Consider the following 26,118-nt stretch of genomic DNA (forward strand, 5'->3'; position numbering starts at 1 on the left):
CTATTGTCATCGCTGGCTTTGCATATACCCCTGGATAAAAGTTGGCACTTTTTTTGTCCCCGAGAAGTTGTTCACCAGACCTAATTTTAGAGTAGTGTCGTGGGAGAGAGATCAACGCCATCAGCGGCTCTGCCATTGGATGGCTCGCCAACTATTGCCAAGCGTCGCGGCTTACGGGAGCCCACAAGGCTGTGCGGCTGTGATTGGCATACATCAGCGTACGATAATAAGAGCGATCTGAATCCGACAAGAGGCTCTTAGCGGAGTCCCTCTCTCACTCTGATTCGATCGCTCGCCAGACTGTGTAGCTGTGACGTCGCTGTCCGGCATCGTGGGAAGTTGCAATTGCCATGACCGGTGAGTATAAGTACAGGCTTGTAGAAGAAGAAAAAAAGAAATGGCATTCACCATTGGAATTAAATAAATACTTAATAAGCATGAAACTACCTTTTCTTTTGATTTCTTTTGCGCGACTGCTCGCCTTCGGCGCTGCAATCTTCCCTGAGGATGCACAAGGTATCACGACCAGGCACATCAGTGGCCAACCAGGAGTCTCCATTACCTACAAAGAGACGAAAATCTGCGAATCAAAGGCCAAAGCCTGGGCTGGCTATGTTCACCTGCCTTCATGGTATCTGAGCGAAATCCAGACCGCCGACCCATACAACGTGTCGATGTTCTTCTGGTACTTTGAGGCGCGAAACTCGCCATCCAATGCCTCTACTGGCATATATCTGGCTGGAGGACCGGGCGCCCCATCGATTGGCGATATATTTTCTGGAGCAGGATCTTGTTACATCAATCCCGACTCCAACAGCACCAAAGACAACGCCTGGTCTTGGAACAATAACATGAATATGCTGTACATTGACCAGCCAGTCAGCTCGGGCTACTCTTACACACAGCGAATTCGGTCGACTCTGAACATGATGTTTCTCGGCAATCCCGTGACAGAAACCGGCATCACACCTATGGAGGCGTACGGCGGCTCCGTGCCCCCCGGAAACACCACGTTCCTGCATGGCACGTTTTCTGAGCAGAGTCCCGACAAGACAATCAACAGCACGTTGTCCGCAGCTAAGACGCTGTGGCACTTTACGCAGATCTGGTTCCCTCACTTTCCCGAGTACAAGACAAGCGACAAGCGAGTTAGCATCTGGGGCAACTCGTACGCCGGCTTCTACGTGCCCACCACTGCCACGTACACCGTGCAGCAAAACAGCAAAATTAGGCAAGGCGCGCGCAACGGAACCATCATCCCCATCGACACGGTCGGCTGGACAAATGGTTGCGTCGATATGCTCTACCAGGGAGAATGGTACCCCGAACAGGCCTACAACAACACCTACGGTCTGCAGGTCATCACGAGGGGCGCATACGAGGAGGCTCTCCGCAACTTCACCAAGCCGGGCGGCTGCCGGGACCAGATTTCCGAGTGTCGCCGCCTTGGGGACCTCTACGACCCCGAGCAGCTCAACATCAACGCCAACGTCACCGACGCCTGCGTCGGCGCCACGCTCTACTGCTTCGGCTACGTCCTCGGCGCGTACGAGGCCGCGAGCAACCGCAGCAACTTCGACATGGCGCACCTCAAGCCGGACCCGTTCCCGGCGTCGTACGCCAACGGCTTCTTCAACCAGGCGTGGGTGCAGCGGGAGCTCGGCGTCGCCGTCAACTACACGTCGTCGCTGCTCGCCAACAACGTGCTGCTGTACGCGGCCGGCGACCCCGTACGCGTGGCCGGCCGCGAGGCGCTGCAGCGGCTGCTCGCCGCGGGCGTCCAGGTGGTCATGATGTACGGCGACCGCGACTACCGCTGCCCGTGGAACGGCGCCGAGAGGCTCAGCCTCGGGCTGGAGTGGGCTGGCGCGGAGGGGTTTCGCGGCGCGGGCTACGAATACGTGAAGACGAGCGGGTGCGCGAGCCAGGGCGTCGTGCGACAGCACGGGGGCTTGTCGTTTGTACGAATATTCGATGCAGGGCATAATGGTAAGTTTCCTGATACACACACCAATAGGAATGAAAAAGGAAAAGGAAAAAGAAAAAAGAGAACTGACAGTCTTGCCACAGCGCAGGGTTACCAGCCCGAAATCGTCTCACGGCTCGTCAGCCGCGCCATCGCCGGCAAGGACCTCGCAACTGGCAAGCACGCGACAACCGTTCACGGCGCCAACTACACTACACACGGACCGAGCAGCAGCTTCGGGATCAAGAACAAGCTACCAGATCCGCCGGCTTTTGAGTGCAGCTTGTGGAATGTGGCATCCTCGTGCACGCAGGAGCAGTACGACGCCTTGATGGCTGGCACGGCAGAGGTGGAGAATTACATGGTGGTGAAGCCCGCAGGAGGAAGCCCTGGATCGATTATTCAGGTCTTGTAGAGCAAGTGAAGGTGACTGCGGCCCAAGTGAGGGTGTACTTCACTTGACCCCCTCGAATTCGCCAGATACGGCTTTTTAACGCGACCTCCATACAGAGTAATACAAACTGAAATCAACTACAGAAGCATACTACTAATAGGAATCATGTACAAAATGTTGTGAAAGTCTCGCCTCCTAATGCGGTCACTACCGCCATGTCGCTCGAACCTTGGTGGCTCGAGTTGACAATCATTTTACGCGGAGTTAATTCCGAAGATAGTCACTCGCCTTAGATTACTATATGTAGTAAAATTTTAACCGTTAGTGGGGAGTTGGCAAAGAATTTCGCAAAGGTGAGCTGTGACTGACAGCCAGCAGCTCTTCACCCTGTCTTCACCTCTCCAGTAACTTCACATTGCCATCCACAAGCCTTTTACCTGCCCGTTTTCTTTTCTCGCTCTGTTCACCTCTGGTCGCTTCCTTAATCTTTAATTCTTCAAATTTGCCTACTATTCTACCCACTCTACCTAACTCTTCCTCCCACACTACAACCTTTCCTCTCACACCACCCTACCCACCACCACTTACACCACAACAACACTTCTTCTTCTTGGAGCTTTTTCTAACTGCCTTCTTCCACAATATTCCAAGAACCTCATACTATCCCATTGCGATGGCTACCACCAAGACCGACGCCGAGACTCCCAAGGCCGGTGGCCCCAAGAAGTGGGATGGCAACGCCGAGCGTGATCTCTGCCTCGCCGTGCTCATGGCCACCGGCGAAAGCGCCAAAGATTGGAACAACATCCACAGAGTCATGACCGCTCTCGGATATGACTTTACCAAGGACGCCATGAAGTACGTTGACCGCCTCCCGCCATGCCCCGTTCTCCCTCTCCCCATGACGATCCCATATTAACCCGTCCCCCCAAACAACAGTCAGCGATGGAGCAAGACCATCTGGAAGGAGTTCAAGAGCCGCCACCCGGATGAGCTTTTCGGATCACTCTCCCCCAAGAAGACGCCCAACAAGCGCAAGAAGGCCGCCGACGCCGCCCCAGCTGCCGATGAGGCTGCGGCTCCCGCCGGCGACGAGGCCTCTCCCGTCGTCACACCCGTCTCGACTCCTCCCGACACCCCGACACCCGCCACCAAACGCAGCAAGCGCACACCGGCCAAGCCCAAAGCCACCGGCACCACCCCTGCCAAGCCCCGCGGCCGCAAGCCCAAGTCGGTCGCGGTCGTCAAGTCCGAGGACGACGACGACGAGCAGCTCGCCAATGCCAAGAGTACGTAGTCTTCCCAGACCGCGAGGAGGCTTTTCAAGGATTATCCGAACTAACCAAATCACTTCCACAGCCGAGGACGCGGAGCAGGACCAGCTCAGCCCTACCAAGAAGCCCAAGGTCGAGCCGGAGGAAGAGGATACCGAGATGGCGGACGAGGTCTAAGTTTCCATCGGCTCTTCATGTTGCGTATGCGCAAAGAATAAGACAAGCAGGGTTTGATGCTACCTCAGAATGGCATTGCTAGCACCCTTTAGCCATAATAGGAGTCTTTATTGCGTCCAGATTTTCCGGATATTTAACTACAGGGATTAGGAAAGAATCATGATATTTTGCAATTCGGACTTGTAGGCCGCTCCGCGTAAGATGAGTGGGCAAACAATTGAGCATATGGGATGTTTAATGTATTTTGGCATTGGCCATGATCATTCAACTCATCTGCAGCCCAGAAGAAAAGCATTTCCCTTTAAACGCCGCCATGATACCCTTCATTTTTGTCGCACACGCGAGCACTATCGTGGACGTCTCCCGTCAAGCCGGTGGCCCTCAGTTGGTCCCTTCTTCTCGGGCGCCTTGTCCTTGCCGTCGTCTTCGCCCTTACGCTTGATGGTGCCACGCAGGTTCTGGCCTTGCCCGGCAAAGTGAGGCTTGTCGGTGTTCTCCTTCTCCTTCTCCTTGTCCGCGTCGGACTTGACGGGTGTGATCTCGTAGCCGAAGAAGAGCTTGTTCGGTGCCAGTCGGAGGGGGGCAGGCGCGCCAGTTTGTCGCCGGGGAACGGCAACCGTGTCGACGGGGACGGGCGTGGCTGGCTTGGGGGTGGGATTCTTGCTACCCTTTTTGACAATCCGCTGACCCTCGCCGAGAAAGTTGGTCGGCTTGCTGGTGACGGACGGGGCGATGGCGCTGTAGTTGATTGCCTGGGCCATGGTGCCTTGGCTGTGAAGAACGCCGCCTGCCGGAACGCCGGGCCGCGTGCTCGGCGTGCTGGTACCGCTGTTTCGCTCTGGCTCGACGTATCCGACGGGAGGTGCAAACTCGACAGAGACATCGGTCTCAATCATGCTGACACCCATCTTGTCGGTCTCCGGCTTAACGTCTAGAACCGCCACATCGTACACCTCGTCGTTGTATTCAAAGTTAAACACGTCTCCCTTGGTCAGCGTGGCAAAGTTACGGAAGGCCCGTTCCAGTACAGCCTTGGGGTCGCTAATCTCAAGAAAGTTGGTGGATTGTGGCTGCAGCTTGACCATTTTTGCGAGCTCAAGCAGCGTCGTCCGGATCTGAATCATGTCGCCGACTTCCATGCCCAGCGTCTCCATCATCTGCTTTGCGTCAGCCGAGATATGTACAACGGAATAGCGATACGAGAACGTACCCATTGTGGTATGTAAGCTCTGCCTTCCTCGGCAATAAATTCGAGAACGCCGGCGTGCGAATGGCGTCCCTTGGCGCCGTTGATGAGCTCCATCAGCAGAGGCCATTGCACGTGAAGCTTTGACACCTTGTCGAGCGCAGACGGGGGTAGAAGAATCTTGGAACCATAGTTGAGCTCCGGCCGTTCGTTGCCGGGTGCCATGATGACGGGGTAGCATCGGTAGTACTCGTCGAAACGCTGAATAATCGGTCGTCGGCCGTGGCGCGCCATGTTGAAGAGGTGATCCGGGTTGCCCGGATCGAAGTTACCTCCAAAACCAGGCTCATACTTGAAAAATGTCAGCCAAGCACAAGGCGACGCAGGATCGGGAAGGAAGGAGAGTTACCATGTTGTAGGACTGGATGCGCCTGTAGCGCCAGGTGTTTGTGGTGGGGTGCTGCAGGAGCTCGGTTCTGGTTACGGCGGTTGTCTTGATACGTGATAACCTCCTTGAGGTCAGGGTAGATTGTATGATCCGAATTATTGGTCTTAGCCGTGTTATGTTCCTGTTTACGTGAAAGCCTTGTTGCGTTGTCTAGGATGCTATCTGTTGCTCGCCTCTCTCTGCTTCGAGGCAGCTATCTGAATGACGCAGGCGCTAAACCGCTTTAGTCATCCAGAGAAAGAGCATAACACCATGAATAAGTCAAGTTACCGCGTCATGCGTCACAGCAGAATAGGTAAGTGCGCACAGGGGAAAGAATATCGAAGCTTCGTTTTAGGAAAATAATTACAACTTCTTTTATGTTCCTTTTTTTTTGGATTTAATAGATTTTTCTGGGTTCAGATCTCTCATGAGGTGAGCTGTAGCTTCGTTCCAGTAATACAGAGTACGGCAATTGAGCATTGTTTCGCGATGTCATTGATAATATTTATGCATACTTTTCGACAACAGCTTTCTTCCCGTGCCGATGAATCGAAGAAAGTACTTGGTATGTGTTGAGCCTGTGCAAGCAGGCCAGTCAATCCTGCGCTCTCATTGGCTGGGAGACACACATAGAATTGATATATCGCGAATAATTGGGATAGAAATACGCAAGAAAAAGATAGACGTGCACGCACCTTGTATGTACTGTCCACTCTTTTTCGCGGATTTCTAGGCGATTGAGCTAAGGATCTGTCGCGGCCGGGGAAGTCACTCAAATCAGCCAGTATAATGGCGACGTCAAGCGGGGATTACAACTACCGGCAGCGGCAGAGTGACATATTATATTGGCAAGTATGAACATATATCAGACTGTCTTACATACAGGTTTTTGAAGGATCACCACGTGGCGGCGTATTATTGCTTTTATTGCCAAAATCTTCGACGACCTTCCAGAGCTGGTAAGCTCCGCCCGTGCTTGCATCAAGAAGATCAGGACGGCCTCTGCCGTCTTCGTATAGTCCTAGAGTTCCATGAGCCTTACATCAGTAACGGGAATAATATAAAAACATTCATGGGGCCAGGGCGCCGTAGCACTTCAGCCATTCGTCCTCGTATAGACATACTCTATCGGACGGTGGCTAGTTGAACTAGCCCCGTCGGTAGGCCGCTGGCGGAAGTTTATATTCCCCCGAAGGGCAATTTACATCCGTGCGAGAGACAGAAGCTCGGTATCCTGAAAAGATTACTGATAAATTAACCTGCATTTGGTGACGAACTAGGTAGGATACGCTGTCAGCACGTCGCACTGCAGGTAACATGTCCTCTCGTCTTGGTAAAGGCCTGGTAGTGGCTGCCGCTATATAAGGGCACGGTCCGTTGAGTGCATGCGGCAATCGTATCTTGATCAAAACGTTGCAGATACTTCTACAAATTCAGCTTCACAGCATGTTTGCAAAAAGTTCTTTGCTCTGGCTGCTGGCCGTGATCGGCGCTGCGGTTGCTCTGGGTGCAAAAGATGCAGAAGCTTGGTACGAAGACCATCCTGGCATGGCCCGCATCAAGCGAGTGAATCAGGACACACATCAAATAATCGACGAGTACGGCCGCACTCGGTTTTTTCATGGAACGAGTGTTGTCATGAAACAATCTCCGTGGTATCGGCCAATGGAGTGGGCTCCGGGGGTCTCTACCTTTGGCAAACAGGACGTCCAAAATCTACATGACATGGGCGTCAATATTGTCCGGCTGGGACACAGCTGGGCGGGCGCCGAGCCTGTACGGGGCGAATATAACCAGACATTTCTGGATATCCTGAAGCAACAGACACAGTTGGCGGAAGAGCAGGGCATTTACGTGTTAGTAGATGTCCACCAAGACGTGCTTGCGCAACAATTTTGCGGCCACGGTGTACCTGATGTGAGTCTCTCCAAGAAGGTCCAATTGACACATAAGCTGACGAGAAATCGAAGTGGTTCGTCAAAAAAGACTGGATCACAGGGTTCAGACGATTCCCGTTTCCCCTCAAACTCTCGGCCTTCACTACCGACAGCAATGGCTTCCCCTCGCCTTCGTCCCAATGCAGCACAATTGACTGGTCTTTAAGTTACGCGACGGTCGCCGTGAGCAATGCCTTCGGAAGACTGTATGACAACTACGACGGCCTCGGTGATGCATTCGCCGCGTATTGGAAGAAGCTGGCCTCGGAATACGTTGCGACCGCCAATGTCGTTGGCTACAATCTTCTGAATGAGCCTTGGGCGGGCGATACGTACACAGACCCAACACTATTGACACCTGGCATCGCCGACCACAAGGCTCTGGAGGGACTATGGAATCGCGCGGCGAAGCAAATCAGGACCGTGGACAACGAAACGTTGATCTGGTTCGAAGGTGTCACTCTCGACATACTCTCGGGCTTCAACAACGTGCCGCTCGGCGACGGGTCAAAGACGGTGCACTCGTTCCATTACTACCACCCACCACAGTTCGGTTCCATCTCCGACACCCTCTACAACCGCCACAAGGACAACGTGCGACTCAAGACGGCCGGCGTCCTGACCGAGCTGACGCTCTGGATGGGCGACGACAAGCAGATGAGCGCCATGGCGGAAGCCATGAAGGCCGCCGATGACAACATGGTTTCCTGGCTCGGCTGGGCGTACGAGAATCTGTACGACGGGACTTCGGGGAAGCCGCACCCAGAGCTGCAGAAGCATTACAGCCGAGCATATCCTGCGGCGGTCGCTGGGACCCCTACGTCATTTGGATTCGACGAAGGCTCCGGTACATTTACACTGCAGTTTACGAGCGATCCGATCATTGATGCGCCTACGGAGATCATACTCCCCCCGTCGACGTTTCCCAGCGGATACAACGTTCAGATTAGCCCTGGCGGTAGCTTGTCGCAACATTCGCGGGATAATCGCACTCTCAGTCTTTTTACCTCCAAATCTGTTGTGTCAACTACGTCCATTTCTGTCACCATCACTCGGAAGTAGCGACAACTTTCCCATGAGGATATATTGTCGAAATAAACCGGAGTGACTAAAATTGCCTAAGATCTTCTAGTTGGCACAAAAATAAATCTGCATACAAAATAATTGACAGATCAAGTCGTTCCATAATGATTCTACTCCAAAATGAAATCGTCGTAAATATCTCTCTCCGCCCATGATTGGATGATTCCCTCGTTGCTCTCTTCATATACCTTCATCTCCACGACATCTCCCTTGACCAGAGTATTTGGCTGCACAAATTTCCATCTCGGGCAAGGCCTAGAGGATACAATCTCTCGCCATTCCTCATAGTCGCCATCTACATCGCACAGCGGCTCATAAAATTCTTGGCAAGACAAGAAGTCTGCCGTACAATGCCATATGTGCAGGCGGCAGAGGTAGTTGACCGCGGCCCTGGTGAAGCATCATGGCAGCTGTTGCTGGATGAGTGAAGCCCGCCTCGTAGTCTCGGGGCCTGAATAATGAAGCGTTGTGACGAGTGTTGACGTCAAGCTGGCAAGCAAACCCGGCCCAGAGTGTTTGCAGGTAAAATCACTCAAGAGTATTTCAGGAAAGATGGCGTACCTGTACGCCAAGCATTTTAATCAGGCTATTGCTCAAACAAAGACTTTGCAGCAGCTGGACATTTGGGGAGGTATTTTTTACGTCAAGAGGTTGCGGTATGTGTTACACACACTGCAAACATCGCCCAACAGCGCCCGCTCTCGGCGCCAGCAAGTTGCTTCACCTCTTTCATTTTCTCTCCGCGTGTCAGACTTATTACTCTCAGGTGCAACTGAACCTCTCTTGAGCTTTGCATTGATAAGACAAAAGTCATAGAATGGCCCAATGCAATTCCACCACGAACTCCCTCTCAAAGAGCGACAGGATGCTTTGTAAAACGCAGCAAACGTTCTCTACATGGCTTTCCCAAAACAGTCAGATGAGAACAAAAGTCAGCTGTATTGGGGATGGAACGAATGCAACGGGCTTCTTCAACTAGTTTTGATTCTCAAAGATAATTTTCAAGAAAATCCCAAACTGGCTGACGGGTCATGACTGTCGACGTCTTGCGAACTGCTCAGAGATTGCCAGAGGTGCGATTCCCTGCGAGCGACCGAGCCGTGCCATAAATTGACCGTAAAAGGTACCTTTACGAGTCAAATTCACTCGCGGAGCTCGACGATGTTTGCAAAATAAACCTCTTAGCCGCAGAGAGACTCCCCAATAAAGAGCAAGCAACAGACATTATAGCCTGGACGCTATCGACCCAGGCCAGCATGTATGAGAGTACCGGCCGCGTCACAGACGCGATTGAGCTCAACATGAAGGGGTACAATCTGCGATTGGCAGGGAAACCACTAAAGGGTGGGTTGCTCGGCGGCTTTGAGCAAAACTTGGCCTGCAACTACAATACAGCCAACCAACACGAGACTGCGCTTTCATGGTTTGAGAAATCTAGAGATACTTGGATTGCCTGGAGCGTCAAAGAAGGCCAGGGAGCAGACTGGCCAACTGTGACCAAGAAGAATGCGGCACGGTGCCTTATATATCTTAGTCAATACAGCAAGGCCGAACAACTGCTCAATACTTTCATTGCCGAGTTCAAGCAAGAAAAGTCTTTGAACTGGGCCATGCTCGCCTAGTAAGTGCCTATTCATATTCTCCCTGTTGCAGTCGCACATGTTTACCCCAGTTCAGCGCATTCTTTGTACAAGGTACTCTTCAGCGAAAGACAAACAAGCCCGAGGCGGCAGAGGCGAGCTTCCTCGAGGCCCAAAACCTGTGGTCAAGAGGTGACCAGACAAGGCTGCACCCGTTTCACGCAGCCGCCTGTATCTACAAAACTGGGGTAGTCTGTCTTGGCCAAGGAAAGGTTGAAGCAGCCGTGTATGCTTGCCATATCCGTGACATATCGATCGTCACACTAACATACTTTTAGCAAGCACCTTCGCGAGGCGTCTGAGACCACCAAGTTTCACGCCGGCAACATGCCTTTGGAGCATGCGCGCTGTCTCTTCAAGCTCTCGCAAGCTCTTCTCCAAGGTTCCCATGATGAGACTCAGCAGGCTACGGACCTAAGGGACGAGGCAAAAGTCTATCTCTTGCGCAGGGATGCGGAAGCCAAAAACTTTGATACAGAGGATGCCTATGACCCGTGGGTGCCTATATTCTGGCGATAGTCTGTCTAAAATTGATAAACAGTTGCGGTCGCCATTTCTGAAGATTGTCCCATCTATTGTGCAATGAGAATCGCAGAGTCGTATATAGTTTTGCTCGATTGTAACCGTTTACCTTTGAGAGACTTTGTTACTTTAACACTAAAAACTAGGATCATTTTTCTTTGGGAAAAGATTCTTTAAGAAAACGATCTAGTCCAGATGTTACTCAACTCTACAGGTATATTTTCTGTAGAGCTGGGATCTGGGACAAGTTATGTGTAACCACAGCTGTGAAGCTCCAATAAGTGGGCCGAGCGACCATGCCTTCAAGCTCTGGATCAAAGCGACTTGAGCCTTGTTTTTCCACTCATGCGCCGCAAAATAGGAACCTCAACCTACTACGATTAGCCATCAAGCAATAGTCTTAAGATCGAGGTATTATCATTAAGCCCTTTGACGGGGTTTCATCGCTCGCCAAACGCACAATGTCGTCTCGCCACGGTGCTGGCCGTCCACGTCGCGATGGCGAGACGTTTGCCAGAACACACCACCACGACAACGAGCAGGTGGACGATTCGCGAGTGAAGTTCGATGTCCGAAACCCCTCTACTTTAGCACCCGATGCTCGCGAGGACGACGCGATTCTCGATGCGGATGTTATCGGCGCCAGCGCTTCGACGAAACGCGGTGCTGTCAACCTCGACGGGTACGACAGCGACTCAGACAATGATACTTTCAATGCTCGAGCTGAAAGCCGAAAGAAGGGCAAGGTGGACATCAACGAGCAACTAGACAACTACGATAATAAAGCTCCGCATGGTGGCCCTTTGGCAGCAAAAAATGATGACGATGACGACGACGACATGTTTGCGGCGGCCGACGGCGAAGATAGAGAAGACGACGATGACGGCCCTGAAGCTTCCTCAACCAAAAAGAAGAAGGTGCAGTTCATGGAAGCAAACGAAATCGAGGGTCAGGACCAGAAGAGCAAGAGCGGTGGCACGATACATCTGGACGATGACGAAAGCAGTGATGCGGAATCAGAAAAGGAGCTTCGCGCGCAGGAGGAGGATGTTGATGAGGAGGTTGGCGCTGGCGGTCTGAAGCGCAATGCTCCCAAGGTGGAAGCTTTCAACCTCAATGATGAAATGGAGGAGGGTCGGTTCGACGATCAGGGCAACTACGTTCGCAAAGCTGGTGACCCAGACGCTGTGCACGACAACTGGCTAAACGGGCTGAGCAAGAAAGACATGAAAAAGGCGGCAGAAGCGCACGAAAAGCGCCAATCAGAAGCTAGGAAGCTTCGGCTGGAGGATGACGGTCTCCTAAGCTCCGATCTTCTCAAGACCCTGATCATTCACCTAGAAAGAGCAGAGACGCCACTAGAAGCACTGGCACGTCTGGGCAAGGGCCAGAAAAAGACGAAAAAGATTCCGCAGTGGAAGCTGAAGAAGATGAAAAAGGGCATGGATGTGGATCAGGAGGCAGAGCAACCAGACACAGAACAATTGCGAATCAAGGCTGCCATCGACGCCATCACGGAGGCAGCGGACAAGCTTCTGAGTCGTGGTTTGGAGGAGGTGTACGACCAAGAGCGCGAAATGCTGGTGCGAGAGTACCGCAAGGATTCTGGTGAAGACTGGGTCGAGCCGTCAACAACGGAGGGGGCTGCCGTAGCATCGGCACCCGACTCCGTTGGAAAGTGGGAGTTTCGATGGGTAGACGGTCGGGATGATGGGTCGACGCAGGGGCCGTTCGACGGGCCGACGATGAAGGCATGGCAGGACGCGGGTTACTTTGGACAGGGTATCGAGTTTCGCCCAGCTGGCGGCTCAGCGGAGTGGTCTCAGGAAACACCCTCGTTTTTGTGATTGCCGACTATGCAAAGCAGCTACACGGTCTGGCAAACAAAGAGTTACACCACTTCGCTAGACAAGTCTACTGCAGCGGGACAGATTCCTTGCCACCATGACATTTTCAGACGCCCAATTAGAACCGGGTTTAAATGACCAGGGGTTAACTGGGAATCGAGACCGTTGCCTGCGCCCCGGGTTCTTCCCTTCCCCAGGAAAGCGGCTCCAGGTGTTGATCCGTTCTTCTGCCGAGCAGGGCCGGCGCAAGACGGCTTTGTGCGGCTAGTGAGCTCGGATCCGGGCAAGCAAGGAAGATGAGGGCAGCTCAGCCCAACCCAGCCCGGGGCAACCCGTTTTGCTCCGGCCCTGGGGTGGAAGAAGTGGAACAAGACAGGCAGCGAGCCTGCGGTTATCGTGATGCGCCCGAACCTTGCCGCGTCTAAGTGGGACGCAGCGTATAATCATATAGTAAAGAGAAACCAGAGGAAGAGGGATGTCGCGACCTGATTCCGATGCTTGTGTAAAGAGCAAAATCACGTACTTTCGTGCAGGACGCCGGGCTCGCCTCCCCACACCTATGATGGTTATGCAATTACAAGAGATTTATGTCCCCGTTCCCCTTTGTTATGAGTGATTTTTTATCGTACTCATTACAAAGGTAGGCTGGCAGTTGCCTTGCACCCCGGGACCTGGTCCTTATCGGCGGCTGCAAGGCGATGCCAGCGGAGCACAGTAGCAGCCTGGGTAGCGCTATCGCTGATGGAAAAGAGGGCCGACAGTGAGTGATACTTGGAGGGTACAGGACCTTGTGTTTTCTTAAAGGGGGCAACTGGTTTGAATCGGAGGTGAGGGTTTGTACCGCACAGGTTCTCCACCACCGGACCGACTTCAAAACATCTCCAAGTTAATTTTAGGATTTTGCTAGAGTCTGGCGAATCGGCCGGTGAAAGGAGGCGAGACGAAACAAAAAAGTGGCGGGATTCACGAAGACCCGCTCCCCAAAAAAAGACGCAGTGCATTGAATGCACCACCATGCAGTCCCAACAGGGTGCGTTGACGCAGCCGCATGGTGAGCCCGGCGAATATGACTAGCTGAGCTTGCTATTCGGGCCTTGTTCTGCGCTCTATTACTGATGATCGGTCCTGCACCGGCCGCCGGCCGTTAATGACGGCGCGAAGTAGTCAGCCGGCACCAAATCGGAGGTCTTTTGGTATGGGAAAAGAGGCCTTTACCCGGAGCAACCGGTCTAGGCGGCCACTAATAAGGGCGCGTCTTGACATGATGAGGAATCCCGGAGCGGCGTCATCTCTCGGTGGCCAATTATTGTTTCTATTTTGGTAGATGCGCGTTTTGCGACTTGCCGCAACGACAGAAATGCCAAGTCAATCAGGTAAGGTTTTGTATCATGAATAATCAAACAGATGAGACGAAGGAGCTCACTCTTGGCCACGGCCGTTCACAGCAAAACACTATTCTTACGTAGCGGATAATGGTCAAAGTTTGCTCTTGTTGTTGCCGCTCGCACTACGGAAGCCCAGCAAAAGTTGTTGGGTTATTAACGTCAGTAAAGTGGGGGAGGGGAAGCACCGAGAATGAGGGCCAGGCCAATTACAGTGGGATGAAGCTGCTGGAGAGGGAAGCAGGAGGGTAGAGGGATCAATATCAATGGATGGATGGATGGTACAGGGGCTGCGATTTGAGACGATTCCAAGAACCCGTGTGGTCATGACGTGCAAGAGCTCAAGCTTCAAGGAATAGGGTAGCTGCGCCGTTGACTCGTTGACGATGGCTCTGGGCGTTTTGATTGCCCCTCTCTCGCCGCTGCCCCTCCCTCCTTTCGGCGGGCGACACGGTTTAGGTTGGGCTGTGCTGGAGGGGCAAATCCGGAATCAGGCCAGCACCTGCAGCTCCCAGAACAGCTTGGCTTCAGTGGACAGCCAGCGTCAGCCACGGCACTCCAGCGCGTGTTTTCCAGTGACGATGGCCTTTTTTTCTTCGTTGTTGCTTGGCCAGTTTCCAGCTGGGTCCGGCACCTGGCGCTGGCTGCTGCCATGCCCACGCCAGAATCCGGGCCCGCGAGTACAAAACCAATTGCCTGCCCCTCCCTCCTCGCCGCGAGACTTTTCTTTCCCCTCCTTCTTTCTTCCTTTCCATACACCTCATCATCCCTCTAATCGAAGGACTAAAAGTAAGTTTTCCATTCATCTCGAGCACGGCCGCGTCATCTCGAGCTTCATCGACCCCCCTTCACTCTCCTACTCATCTACCCCTCCAACAGCTCCAATAACTCTCCCCTCCAAACCAAGCTGCCGTTTTCCCCTCAACGACCCCGCCATCCGCCACCAGCAGAAAACCTATCCCTTGCTAACCATCAAACGGCTCAACAGGTTTCTCTTTTTCTACCTCACCTTTCTAATCAAAAACAATGGCTCCCATCAAGGTTGGCATCAACGGCTTCGGCCGCATTGGCCGCATTGTCTTCCGCAATGCCGTCGAGCACCCCGACATCGAGGTTGTCGCCGTCAACGACCCTTTCATTGAGCCCGACTACGCTGTGAGTTTACCTCCCCCGGCGAAATAGGCATTATAGCTTTGCCTCCTGCGCATCAGCGTCTTGATTCCGTTTTTGGCATGATATCCATTCCAGAGATCTCTCCCTTGCTTGCGATGAAGCGATATCTGGACTATAAAACCATATCACAACTCTCATTAGCACAGCTCGTGCTGCACGAATGGCATCGTTCCCTCAATGGCCACAGCAGCCGCTAACACATCATTGCATAGGCCTACATGCTCCGTTATGACTCTTCCCACGGTGTATTCAAGGGCGACATCGCTGTCGACGGCAAGGACCTTGTCGTCAACGGCAAGAAGGTTCGCTTCTACACCGAGCGCGACCCCGCCGCCATCCCCTGGAAGGAGACCGCCGCCGAATACGTTGTCGAGTCCACCGGTGTCTTCACCACCACCGAGAAGGCCAAGGCTCACTTGAAGGGCGGTGCCAAGAAGGTCATCATCTCCGCTCCCTCTGCCGATGCCCCCATGTACGTGATGGGTGTCAACGAGAAGAGCTACGACGGCTCTGCCGACGTTATCTCCAACGCTTCTTGCACCACCAACTGCCTGGCTCCCCTTGCCAAGGTCATCCACGACAAGTTCGGCATTGTCGAGGGTCTCATGACCACCATTCACTCCTACACCGCTACCCAGAAGACCGTCGATGGTCCCTCCGCCAAGGACTGGCGCGGTGGCCGTGGTGCCGCTCAGAACATCATCCCCTCCAGCACCGGTGCTGCCAAGGCTGTCGGCAAGGTCATTCCTGAGCTCAACGGCAAGCTCACTGGCATGTCAATGCGTGTCCCCACTGCCAACGTTTCCGTTGTCGACCTGACTGCTCGCCTTGAGAAGGGTGCCAGCTACGACGCCATCAAGGCTGCCATCAAGGAGGCTGCTAACGGTCCCCTCAAGGGTACGTCCCACGGATGAAATTGCATAGCCATTCATATTCACTAACCATTTCAACAGGCATTCTCGGCTACACCGAGGACGAGATCGTGTCCACTGACCTTAACGGCAACACCAACTCCTCCATCTTCGACGCCAAGGCCGGTATCTCCCTCAACGACAACTTTGTCAAGCTGGTCTCCTGGTACGACAACGAGTGGGGCTACTCCCGCCGTGTCCTGGACCTCATCGCCTACGTCGCCAAGGTCGACGCTTCCAAATAGGATGAGGACCCCTCAGCTAAGCCAAGGCTATGATGTCGCACTGTGCGTTGACAGTGTCGGGCTAGCTGGGGTGGGGCGGGGACGAGTAGCAGAGTACAACATGATGTTAATGAAGAAATTTAAAAAATTACATGAATACCAAATCTTGCTTCTTTCTACGAATGTGTCCTGTGATCGCCCTGAATATGTGCTATGTCGTGAATTAGCTTGAGCATCGAATTTTCATACAGCTGGACTGTTCGCAAAACCTATCATAGATGCTATTCGGACTAAGTTGCATTGGAGAGATACTTCATAGAATATCAACCTATATCGACCGAGATATTTGACCTAGATGCCATTGAAACTCCATAGACCACCCGCTTTTCAAAAAAGCCTCCCAGTGATATTCATCATCGACAGTTTTTTGGTTACGCGTTATCATCCCCCGATCAAACAACACTCCATCCAACTCCAACGGGTCTGGGAGACTCTGGAAACCACAAAATAAAAGAAGGAGGGGAGAGGTAACTACAGGAATCAACCAGCATACAGAGCAACGCTTGCGCCGTTTCTTTCCTTTTCTTTGGGACAATTGCATGAATTCTTTTTGACTCTCCTCCTTGCCTTTGGGCTTGATCCATCCCGCCACCGTCTTTTTGCCTATGTTCATTCAACTGGCTCATATAAAAAAAAATCACAAAAAGCGACAACAAAAACAACCAAAGCCCTTTGAAACGATATCATGCCGTCTTCCCATCTTGCGCGTCCATTTCCAGCTTGTTTAGCTCTCTCCTCAAAAGTACAAGTAGATAAAAAAAGGAAACAGATTTAAAACAGAAAAAAACGCCACCATTTAACAACAAATGTTGAATGAGAAAGATGCATCTCATGGAAGAGATGGTTTTGCCCATTCTGGGTATAAAATAAATAGCACAAGGGATCACTCTTCCCTCTCCCATAACAGTCGCTCATGGTTAATTATGTGCCCCCGGATTTGACCTCTTTTCCGCCACTTCCGGCCCTCGGCTTACCTTTGTATATCCCGTATTTGGCATGCCCCTTTATTTTCCGGCTCAGCACGCCGCGGCTAACCCGAGTTTTCTCATCTTCCGTAGTCGCGAGGGCTCAGCTCCGGGATCCAGTCGACGTCCTCATCCGCGCACCACCGCCTCAGGACGCGCATCGCTGTCTCGGTGAACTCGTCCAGGGAGGACCAGGGGGCGACGTCGGCGCGCAGGCGCGGGTTGTCGACGTGCGCGTAGACTTCACGCACCTGCGCCAGCGCCGCGCCGCGCTGCCGCCCGGTGACGAACAGCGTCTGGCTCGTCTCGGGACCGACGTCCATCGCCAGGGTGGCCTTGATGATCTCATCGGCGGCGAAGACCTCCAGGAGTAGGAGGAGTGCTTGGACGGGTCGGTAGCCCTCGGGGCGCTGCAGATTGCTGAGAAAGAAGCGGAGGACCGGTATCACGGTGGGCCAGTTTTTGCCGTTAGGTTTCTTGCCTTGCATGACGGTGAGTGCTTCCAAGGCCTGGAACATCTGCATAAAGCACAGCGAGCTCTCGACGGCCAGCACCAGCCCAAGCTTGGTAGAGGAGTTAGTGAACTCCTCGCTGTTTGACCGCGGCCGGCTGTCCTTGCTGTTCAGCGCAGTAGAGCTGTGCTTGCCCTTGTTGAAGGCGCTTTCGGCGCTGTGCTTAAGCCGTTTCCCCAAGTGCCGCAGGCGAGTCTCCTTCTCACGGAGGCTATCAGCGTCCGGTTTGCTCGGAGCAACACCATTTGGTCGCTTGTCGCTGGCTCCGGTAGACGATGGCGTCCTTCCCATCAGCTCGCCTGGCGTGTGAGCGGTCGAGTTGTTCGAGTTGGCTCGGGACATCGCCGTTTGATTCTTTCGCGGCGGTGTCGTGGGTCCGCGACCGGCGGCGTCGGAGGGCCTCGACTTTTTCATCGCCAATGAGTCGGGCTCGGTTGTAGCAATGGGCCTTTTTCGGGCGTGCTGCCGATCGTCGTCTGTAGAACGCTCCTTGTCGCGGCTAAGTGCAGTTGCCGACTGGACCATGATGCGGCGAAACATCTTGCGTGGTAGCCCCGCAGGGATCCTGAGTTTAACTATCAAGCGTCGAGGTTTCGCAGGCGCTTCATCCAGGCTATCGTCCGCAGAAGGACTCTTCTTGTGCTTTGGCACTGGATCCCTTTTTTGCCTAGGCCGCTCATCTGCTTCGGGCGACCCTTGCTGTCTACGTAGAAGGGCGGCCTCAATGTGAGGCGGGAGCGTCGGTGATAGAAGTGGCGGCAGAGTGACCGCAGGCTTCCGTTTCTTTTCCTCCGCCAGATTCTCCGGTTTCTTCGACCGCAGTGGCGTGTCGTCGGCTTTCCTTCTATCATTCTTCGGCGGCGGCGGCTCGTCGAAACCTGGACCGAGATGTAGCGGTGACAATAATGGCGGAACTACAGATTTTTTCGGGCTTTCTTGCTTGTGTGTGGATCTGTTCATTGCACCAGGCTGAGTTCCGTTTATATCACCACGAGAACGACCTGCTGGAGACGCGCCCTTGGCCAATGCTGAGCCACTTTGAAGAGAGCTCTTGCCATTTAGGAGCGGAGAGTCTCTATGGCTAGCGCCAACGAGGGATGAATCCCGCCTTCGCACAGGGTCGTCACGGTGAAGTGCGCGATCGTCATTCGGTCGAGAGTTTTCAGGTCGACTTCGCTTTTGTGGCCGGAGATCGTCGTCGTTGTCCGCGACGCGCTTCTTGCCACCAGGCGATGGTGGGCGAGGTGGCAGAGGGTAGTTCTTCAGCGGTGGTTTCACGGGTAAGCTAGATATGAGTTAGATAACGAGTTTAGCAATGGCGCGATTTGAGAAAGGAAGGGCTCTACCTCGTGTCGGCTGCATATTCCTTGTTACGAGAGTTCCCATCACTAGAGTCCCTGGGCCGGTCTTTTCGCGCATCGGTAGGGCGCGCATCGGGGGGTCTTCTAGAGTCGCCAATGGCGCGGACATCAGAGGAGGGGCGAACCCCAGAACCAGCCAGGGGTTTTGACGAGGGGGCGCCAGCGCGTTCGGCTTCTCGCCTTGGGATGGAGGGCTCTGGAGGCGAAGTGGCAGCGGTCTTTTTGTTCTTGTAGTCGCTCAGCGACAGCTTCTTCTTTTCGCCGCCAGCCTTGGAAAGCTGGGTAACGTCTCGCAAGGCAGGCTTGGGGGGCTCTTCACGCATGTCGTAGTCGGGTCGAGTGAGGAGGACACCACGATCAGCCTCAGCAAGTAAGGTCGAATACTGAAGGCGTGTACTATGCCACTCTTCAGGGCGCAAGTGATCGTCGGGGCGTGGGCGGTATCGCCAGTCGGGGTGGTTGGAGAGGTAGTAGGGCGTATCGGGTAATGTGCGCTGGGTCAACAGCTCGACCGTCTTCGCCGCAGCTTCCATTGCGCGAGGGCCCAATTCATGCCGGAGAGGCACGAGGGATCGCGGCAGGACCCTCTGGGGGGTGGGACGGGGCCGAAGAGTGTTCGGCCCCGAGGCAGCGTTTTTGTGAGGGCCACACGAGGCACGATGGCGGGATAGGCGCCTAACGGAGGAGAGCGATAGATGATGGAGAATGCGCGCGCGGATGAAGGGTTGCGATTGTCAGGATGCGGACGGCGGCGACACGAAGACGGGGGGTCCGTGGATGGGAGTCGGACGTGCGTGCGTTTGTCGCGAATCGTGGAACCGGGGTCGGCGAGGAGGGAGGGTTGGGGCACAGTAAAGAAAAAGTCGCCAGGCAAGGCAATGGCCAAGTAATGATGGCAGCTGCGTCGAGCAAGGCTTATGGGTTGGACGCAGCGGACAAGGCGAGGTTCGAGGCAGCCTTGGGAGATGGGAAAGTTTGGTCGGGATTGTGGTCGTGATGGTATCGGGGTGGGACGTTTGTTGCGGTGCGCAGGCGGCAGGGCCCGTAAAGGAACTTGTTAGCAGCAGCGGCAGACGAATAAGGTGGTGGGTGGTGTGGCGGAGAAACTGCGCGCGGCTGACCCTTGACGACGAGTTGTGCTGGGGCACCCGGCTAAGTGAATAAAGTTCGCGGTGCCCTTTCTGTGTGGCTTGTTTTTTTAGGTCGAGGAAGACAAAGGGCGGATGCATACGCATATATATACCAGATTTGACGCAGCACGAAATGAAATCGCAGATGAAGCAAGCTGATGAAGAATGGTAAGACTGCTTTGGGTGAGCGAGTGAGAACGAACGAGCGGCAAAGGCTCCATGTATGTACTGTATGTACAGTAGGTAGGTAGCACCAGGTATGTACCCTTTGGCTGGGCTAGGCAGCCCTGTGATACTTTGCACTACACACTGGAGGGATTGGGTGCAAACAGAGGCAGCTCAGAGCTCCTACGCCATTGGTTGGCTCGCGCTTCCGCCAACGCGCAGTCCACAGTCCGACTGACCTTTTTGCCGATACACAAACACACAATATAGGTTGGACGACTTTTTTCGTGCTACCAATTCATTTTGTCATGATTGGTTTCTCTCGTCAACTATAAGCATTCCCATACGGATCTATCTCCTCGTGTCTGCTTGCCTACCTCACTACCTACCTATGTAGGCATGTAAAATCCGTCATCGGGGCCACTAAATAAATACTCAGGCGGCAAGCCCGCTGTGGGGGATCCCGGTTTCCACACTGTGAGTGGCTGTACAGATTACTCCGTAATAACTGTACCTCGAACGGAGCACCTCCATGTGATAGGTAAGACTGTTCAGCATGTCTGCTCAACGTAATTCCATCAAACACCAACTTTCCCTCCGTCAACCTCATTCACCATTCTAAAAATCCCCCTCTCCAACGCTGTACATGATACAAGTCTCGTATCAAGTCCTCCGTTTCCTCCTTGTGAACCATCACTGTGTCACGCTACACAAACCTCGTCAGCCTTCTTGGTCCTTTATTATCGCGGCCACAGCGCTCAGCGTCTGCATCGGCATCTGCGGTGCCACCCATAAAAGCACTCCCAAGGCCAGGCAGGTGTGCTAAAAGCTTCTTTTTGTCCTCTCCTTTGCCCTCTCCCTGCCCCCTTCTTCTACTCGCGCACTTATCGCGGGGTTTCCGCGATCTTAAAAAAAATTCAAGGCTATCACTAGCCCGTCTACTTTGCATGCTCACAGCTCGCTAGTAATGGCTCTTTCAATACAATTTCACGTTTCAGCGCCGACCGTCCAGCCTTTACAAGCTGTCAACGATATGTAAGTTCAACCCAGGCCTCAAATTTCATCTTGCAAAAAACTCTGGTACGCGGCAAACGCCGTCAAAAGGGCTACATCAGCCCAGCGCTTGCTTTCTTGTGGAATTACTCTAGACCAAGGCAGCTCCGAACGAGCGCGTAGTCCGTATGATCTGCCCTAGCGAGACTTCTCATCACACTCTTTGTTCGACCGTTGTGTAGGATCCGCCTTAGGTCCGCCTTACCGATACCAGGCTCTCGTGCGACTTGCTGCAAGCTTCTTTCGAGTTTCTCTCGTACAACGGCAAGTCCATTCAAGTCTGCCTACTGCCTCTTTGTCTTTCGAGATATCTACTAGCTGTTTTAACCAACGATGGCGTTATCCCACAATCTTTCGTCAAGATGCAGAACTAATAACTCATCCACTCTGGTCGATGGCCTTGGTGTATGAGCGCCGTAAAAAATCCCTTGCGCTGAGCGACAGCTCATTCCTCGTGGCCTCTTCCACACTGTGGCAAGTTAACCGATTCTATGGAGAGTCATGATGTCTCGGGAACCAAGTAAAAGTCGGCTCACGCACACTGTTGTCTTGGAATTGGGGTCTAACAATAGCTGCTGCTACCACACGGAACAAACACCGATTGAATTCGAAAACTTGGCTTGACAAGCTGTCGGGTAAGCATGTCTTTGCAGCTTTGGTGTTAGTACTCAACACAAGGAGCCTCTCGCTAATACATGGTGATGGACACATGAAGAAGAGTTCATGGGCATACAAATGAAGTGCTCAGGCAGCAATATGGCATTACTTTTTGGTCGGTTGTACGTGCCAGCATGGGGTACCCAAGCACCCAGGTAAACAGTTGCGGTACGAATTAGCTTCTGTGGCTTTTCGCGAGGATTCGCGTGATTTGTCTAATAATTATGGTAAAGCTCCGCTGCAGATCAACAGTCACTCTGTTCTGAGTCTCCGCATGCATCCTGACTATCCTCGAAGATGCTGGTCTTTGGTTGACATGCAGCAGGTAGATTGCTGACCAGGAGTCAGCATAGCATTATTCGTCCAGGGAAATCTCTACCTACATACAGTACTTACCTAATACTATGTACATAGGTACTTTGCGACCCCCCGCCTCGATCCTCCCAAACCACACAGGGAAAGGCTGCCAGCTATGGCCAGGGCAATCGGTTCCCGAGGGACGCTAGTAAAGCATGACACCTTTGACAGGGTGCAGTGGACCGTACCTGGATACCCTCGTAGCTACTAGTTAGGGGTATTAGCTCGAGGTGAGGTACAAGAAGGAGAAAAAAAAAAGAGAAATAAAATCAGAATTATATGAGAAGTAATCTATTGCTTAGAGAATAGTTTAATAAACTTGGCTGAGTCAGTTCTCGTTTACAAGTTAAAATCTTAAGAGGTCATTCACGGTGCACACCATCTTGAACGGAACCCTGCCTTTACGTGGGGTCGCGACTACCCCCTAAAATTATACAGCCACCCCAGAATAGGCACCAGAGCTGTTGCTTCTACGAAAAGCCAGCCTGCTTTCCTTCCCTTATTAGTAGTTATATACTCACTCTCGCATCTCTTATGCTTACCAGTACTCACCTTTGTGCTGACCGGAAAGAACAAACAAGTAAACAAACAGAGCTTTGCCGGCCGGCTGCCAGCTGTCAACACCGTTTGCTTCGCTGACTGCCTGCAGAGCAGCGTCCGCCAACCTGTCACTGCAAACGCTGCGTGCAATGTCCTCGTCAACATCAACATCCAAACAAAACAAGCCAGAAAAACAAAGAGAGCCATTCTTCGAGGATTATATCTATATAGTCTCGTGACCTTTTGTGGTCGCTTGTCATTATCAAAGCACCCCCCACAGGTACAGACTACCTCTTGCTCGCCTCTCGCTACTTTGAGGTTGAGAGCTCTTACCTCCTGCAGTCTGGCCAGGCCTCCTCCGCTGCGCTTTCCATAAACCACAATATCATTCAAGGTTCTACCAGGCAACCGTCGACAGATTGTTTACACCTCACCTACCTACCTCACCTGGCTACTTAGCTGGGTACTTGACAAAGAGCTCTCGGACCACCAAGATTTTACCATTTACAACTTATACACTGCGTTGCTGCTGTGCAACAGCACCCACCCGGCTCGTCATGGTGGATGACAGAGGTCGCGGTTCCCGCGAAGTCCCTGATGGCCCTGGTTTTCGATCTGGGGGCTCTCCACGTTCACGCTTTGCACCGGAGACAACAGGTTCCGTACCAAAACCAGCACCCGCGCGGCCCCATGCAGCTCAACTGTTCCATGGTATGCGCCCAGCTTATCCCCTGCAAACCTGCGCCCCGAGCTCTAATAATCTAACAGCTCCGACTACCGACGGCAGTGTGCCGAATCTCAAGACTATATTTGAGCTGTTTTTGGAGCGTGCGTTTTGCCAGAATCAGCTTGATGCTATCAACCAAAGGGTGCAGAAGTTGCGCGACCACATGAATCGATGCCAGAATTCAGATTTTCCTAGTGCTGCGGACTTCAACAACGTCAAGGCAAAAGCTGCAGATATCGAAAAGGCTAAATTATATCAGCGCATTGCGGTCATTGACGATAAGCTAGAGCAAGCCTGTGGTTTGCTAGAAGCGGCATTACAATCAAAACCAGCCGATTGCAATTGTCGTCATAGTCTGACATCACCCCCCCGCGAGACTTCTTCCCGTATCAATCTTAGAATCGAGGAAAAGTTTGCTCAGTTTCAAGATAATATTGAAGTCCGGGTGCGCAGCTGTCTGCAGTCTGAGGCCAAAGAAGCCCGCAATTCTGACATTGCCGCGATAAGGAGCCATGCCATGCAGGAGTCTCAACAGCTGAGGTCAAGTTTGGAGGCTGAGATACGAAAGCAGTTGACTGAAGAGTCCCAGGAACTGCAATCCGAGATCAACCACAACGAGGCGAAGATAGCTGCCTTGGAAGAGGCTCTCTTACAAGAGAGAAACGTTTCAGAGAATTTGCAAGCTAAAACACAGAGCATGGAAACTAGGCTCGCGGATATGGAAAGAAAATTCGAGGACCAGGCCAGGATATCCCAGCTACAGCGGCGTGACAAGCAAGAGGCTTTCGTGGAGCTCGAGTTAAGCGTTGCCAAATGTGAAGCCTCGCAGATGGCTACGATAACGTCCACAAACAAGGACGATAAGCTTGGCATGGAAGTTGACGCTGGCCAGCCTCAAAAATGGGATCGCATTATAAAAGACAGCCCATATATCGAGCTGGAACAAAAGTTGAAGAATAAAATGACGCAGTTTCTCCAATCCAGAAGTTCAGCCATGGAAGAACATGTCCAAACCCAACTGAATCAGTTGGCCAGCGACTTCGGAACGTGGATGGATAAAGAAAGAGAAATTCGTCTGAGTTTGGATGAGCAGGTTAAGGCTGCTAAGCAGTCTGCGAATGCAGCAGTTCAGGCTGTCGAAGTGGTGTCAGCAAAACTGGTTATGAATCAGACTACCAGCGAGTCTAACCGCGAGTCCGATGCGTCAGCAATAGCAAACCAGAAAGTCCTCATTCAGGGGTTGGGTGAACGGGTAGGGGCTGCTGAACACTCTGTGACTGAAGTAACTAAGGTTGTTGAGGCGATGAGAACAGACCTGATCACGACTAAGTCTAAAGTTGCGGTGCTCGCGGACTACGAAGCACGCCTTCAGAGTTTAGATGAACGAATCAGGGCTACTGAACAGTTTGCGACTCCAGTAGCTAGTGCTATCAAGACGATCAGAACAGACCGGACTACGACTCAATCGGCGGTGGCGATCCACGGAACCTGCATTCAAAATCTCACAGGAGCGAAGGAGTCACCAGAAAATGAAACTCGATCGGCAAGAGATGGACTGCAAAAGTCGATAGACGCCCTCTGGTTGAGGACGAAGAATCTGAACGACTGGCAGCAGAACTTCTCTACGCGTGGCCTCTTTGACGCGATTGTAAAACACTTGAACGAGTCATTCGTCTCGGAACATGTATTCAACTTTACAAAAGTATTGAAGAGGGTTCAGCGTCTTGAGAGCCAATTGGGAGATGGCAGTAGCAAGAAGAGAAAGCTCACAGCGCAGCCCTCTGCCATTACCACCTGATATTACAAGAGGATGGGAATTGGGCTAAATGGCCTTTATTCTCAGGATGCTCCTTGTTGATCTCACTTTTAATTGCTTGATTTCATTGCTAAGACACGCCTTACGTGGACGGTTCTCAGGGTTTGGACATGCGGAGTAGGCGCTTTCACAGATTTACCGATTTGCAACAGGCAGTAATGATGGGCCCTTAGTTTACATAGATATCCCAGGTTAGGGCGAATGGCTATTACCGGAAAACCAAATGGAAATTATTGTCCGACTTGTAATGCACTGTGCTGTAATCTGTATCAGCACACCACAAAAGAAGCCAAGCTGGCTATTGTTCTTCTGCAGTTGCCTACCTAGTCACTCACAACACACGTGGCAACCATGCCGCGGAGAATTTATATAAATTATCGGGCTGTTTCTCTTCTAATTCTATTCCATGCACCTAAACCACAAAGAAAACGACTATCACTGCCTGGACTGGGCAATCAGTTAAGTCGTTCTACTCGCACATTCATAAACGCCATCAGCGGAGAAGGTAAGAAAGCATACGCTTGGTGTGAAAGCAATGCCAAGTCGCTGATAAAGAGTTCAAAATTATAATGAAGCCATCTAGTCTGACGTTTTATACCCTCGTTGCATCCACAACGGTAGCTGATGAG

The 26,118-nt window shown here is 52.6% G+C and overlaps 9 protein-coding genes across 9 annotated transcripts; 7 read left to right on the forward strand and 2 right to left on the reverse strand.

Moving 5' to 3' along the window:
- Positions 1 to 437: 437 nt before the first annotated feature.
- ISF_02421 (Peptidase S10, serine carboxypeptidase) lies at positions 438 to 2,381 on the forward strand (the record flags this gene model as incomplete). Its single annotated transcript, XM_018846027.1, has 2 exons — positions 438 to 1,989; positions 2,071 to 2,381. 2 exons carry the CDS (start codon positions 438 to 440, stop codon positions 2,379 to 2,381), a joined length of 1,863 nt encoding a protein of 620 aa, XP_018706734.1.
- A 652-nt stretch (positions 2,382 to 3,033) lies between these two features.
- Positions 3,034 to 3,811, forward strand: ISF_02422 (hypothetical protein; the record flags this gene model as incomplete). The annotated part of the gene is made up of 3 exons (XM_018846028.1): positions 3,034 to 3,218; positions 3,300 to 3,649; positions 3,720 to 3,811. 3 exons carry the CDS (start codon positions 3,034 to 3,036, stop codon positions 3,809 to 3,811), a joined length of 627 nt encoding a protein of 208 aa, XP_018706735.1.
- Positions 3,812 to 4,158: 347 nt separating this feature from the next.
- On the reverse strand, positions 4,159 to 5,291 carry ISF_02423 (ubiquitin fusion degradation protein; the record flags this gene model as incomplete). Its single annotated transcript, XM_018846029.1, has 2 exons — positions 4,159 to 4,968; positions 5,022 to 5,291. 2 exons carry the CDS (start codon positions 5,289 to 5,291, stop codon positions 4,159 to 4,161), a joined length of 1,080 nt encoding a protein of 359 aa, XP_018706736.1.
- A 1,801-nt stretch (positions 5,292 to 7,092) lies between these two features.
- ISF_02424 (Glycoside hydrolase, superfamily) lies at positions 7,093 to 8,426 on the forward strand (the record flags this gene model as incomplete). The annotated part of the gene is made up of 2 exons (XM_018846030.1): positions 7,093 to 7,344; positions 7,398 to 8,426. The coding sequence occupies 2 exons, from the start codon at positions 7,093 to 7,095 to the stop codon at positions 8,424 to 8,426; spliced, it is 1,281 nt and encodes a 426-aa protein (XP_018706737.1).
- Positions 8,427 to 9,703: 1,277 nt separating this feature from the next.
- ISF_02425 (hypothetical protein) lies at positions 9,704 to 10,606 on the forward strand (the record flags this gene model as incomplete). Its single annotated transcript, XM_018846031.1, has 2 exons — positions 9,704 to 10,068; positions 10,366 to 10,606. The coding sequence occupies 2 exons, from the start codon at positions 9,704 to 9,706 to the stop codon at positions 10,604 to 10,606; spliced, it is 606 nt and encodes a 201-aa protein (XP_018706738.1).
- A 464-nt stretch (positions 10,607 to 11,070) lies between these two features.
- On the forward strand, positions 11,071 to 12,456 carry ISF_02426 (GYF domain protein; the record flags this gene model as incomplete). The annotated part of the gene is made up of 1 exon (XM_018846032.1): positions 11,071 to 12,456. The coding sequence occupies one exon, from the start codon at positions 11,071 to 11,073 to the stop codon at positions 12,454 to 12,456; it is 1,386 nt and encodes a 461-aa protein (XP_018706739.1).
- Positions 12,457 to 14,864: 2,408 nt separating this feature from the next.
- On the forward strand, positions 14,865 to 16,167 carry ISF_02427 (glyceraldehyde-3-phosphate dehydrogenase; the record flags this gene model as incomplete). The annotated part of the gene is made up of 3 exons (XM_018846033.1): positions 14,865 to 14,993; positions 15,224 to 15,908; positions 15,965 to 16,167. 3 exons carry the CDS (start codon positions 14,865 to 14,867, stop codon positions 16,165 to 16,167), a joined length of 1,017 nt encoding a protein of 338 aa, XP_018706740.1.
- Positions 16,168 to 17,251: 1,084 nt separating this feature from the next.
- Positions 17,252 to 19,577, reverse strand: ISF_02428 (hypothetical protein; the record flags this gene model as incomplete). Its single annotated transcript, XM_018846034.1, has 2 exons — positions 17,252 to 18,968; positions 19,030 to 19,577. 2 exons carry the CDS (start codon positions 19,575 to 19,577, stop codon positions 17,252 to 17,254), a joined length of 2,265 nt encoding a protein of 754 aa, XP_018706741.1.
- Positions 19,578 to 24,190: 4,613 nt separating this feature from the next.
- Positions 24,191 to 25,471, forward strand: ISF_02429 (hypothetical protein; the record flags this gene model as incomplete). Its single annotated transcript, XM_018846035.1, has 1 exon — positions 24,191 to 25,471. One exon carries the CDS (start codon positions 24,191 to 24,193, stop codon positions 25,469 to 25,471), a length of 1,281 nt encoding a protein of 426 aa, XP_018706742.1.
- Between the last annotated feature and the right edge of the window lie 647 nt (positions 25,472 to 26,118).

The sequence above is a fragment of the Cordyceps fumosorosea genome (genome assembly GCF_001636725.1).
Source record: "Cordyceps fumosorosea ARSEF 2679 chromosome Unknown scaffold_4, whole genome shotgun sequence".
NCBI lineage: Eukaryota > Fungi > Ascomycota > Sordariomycetes > Hypocreales > Cordycipitaceae > Cordyceps > Cordyceps fumosorosea.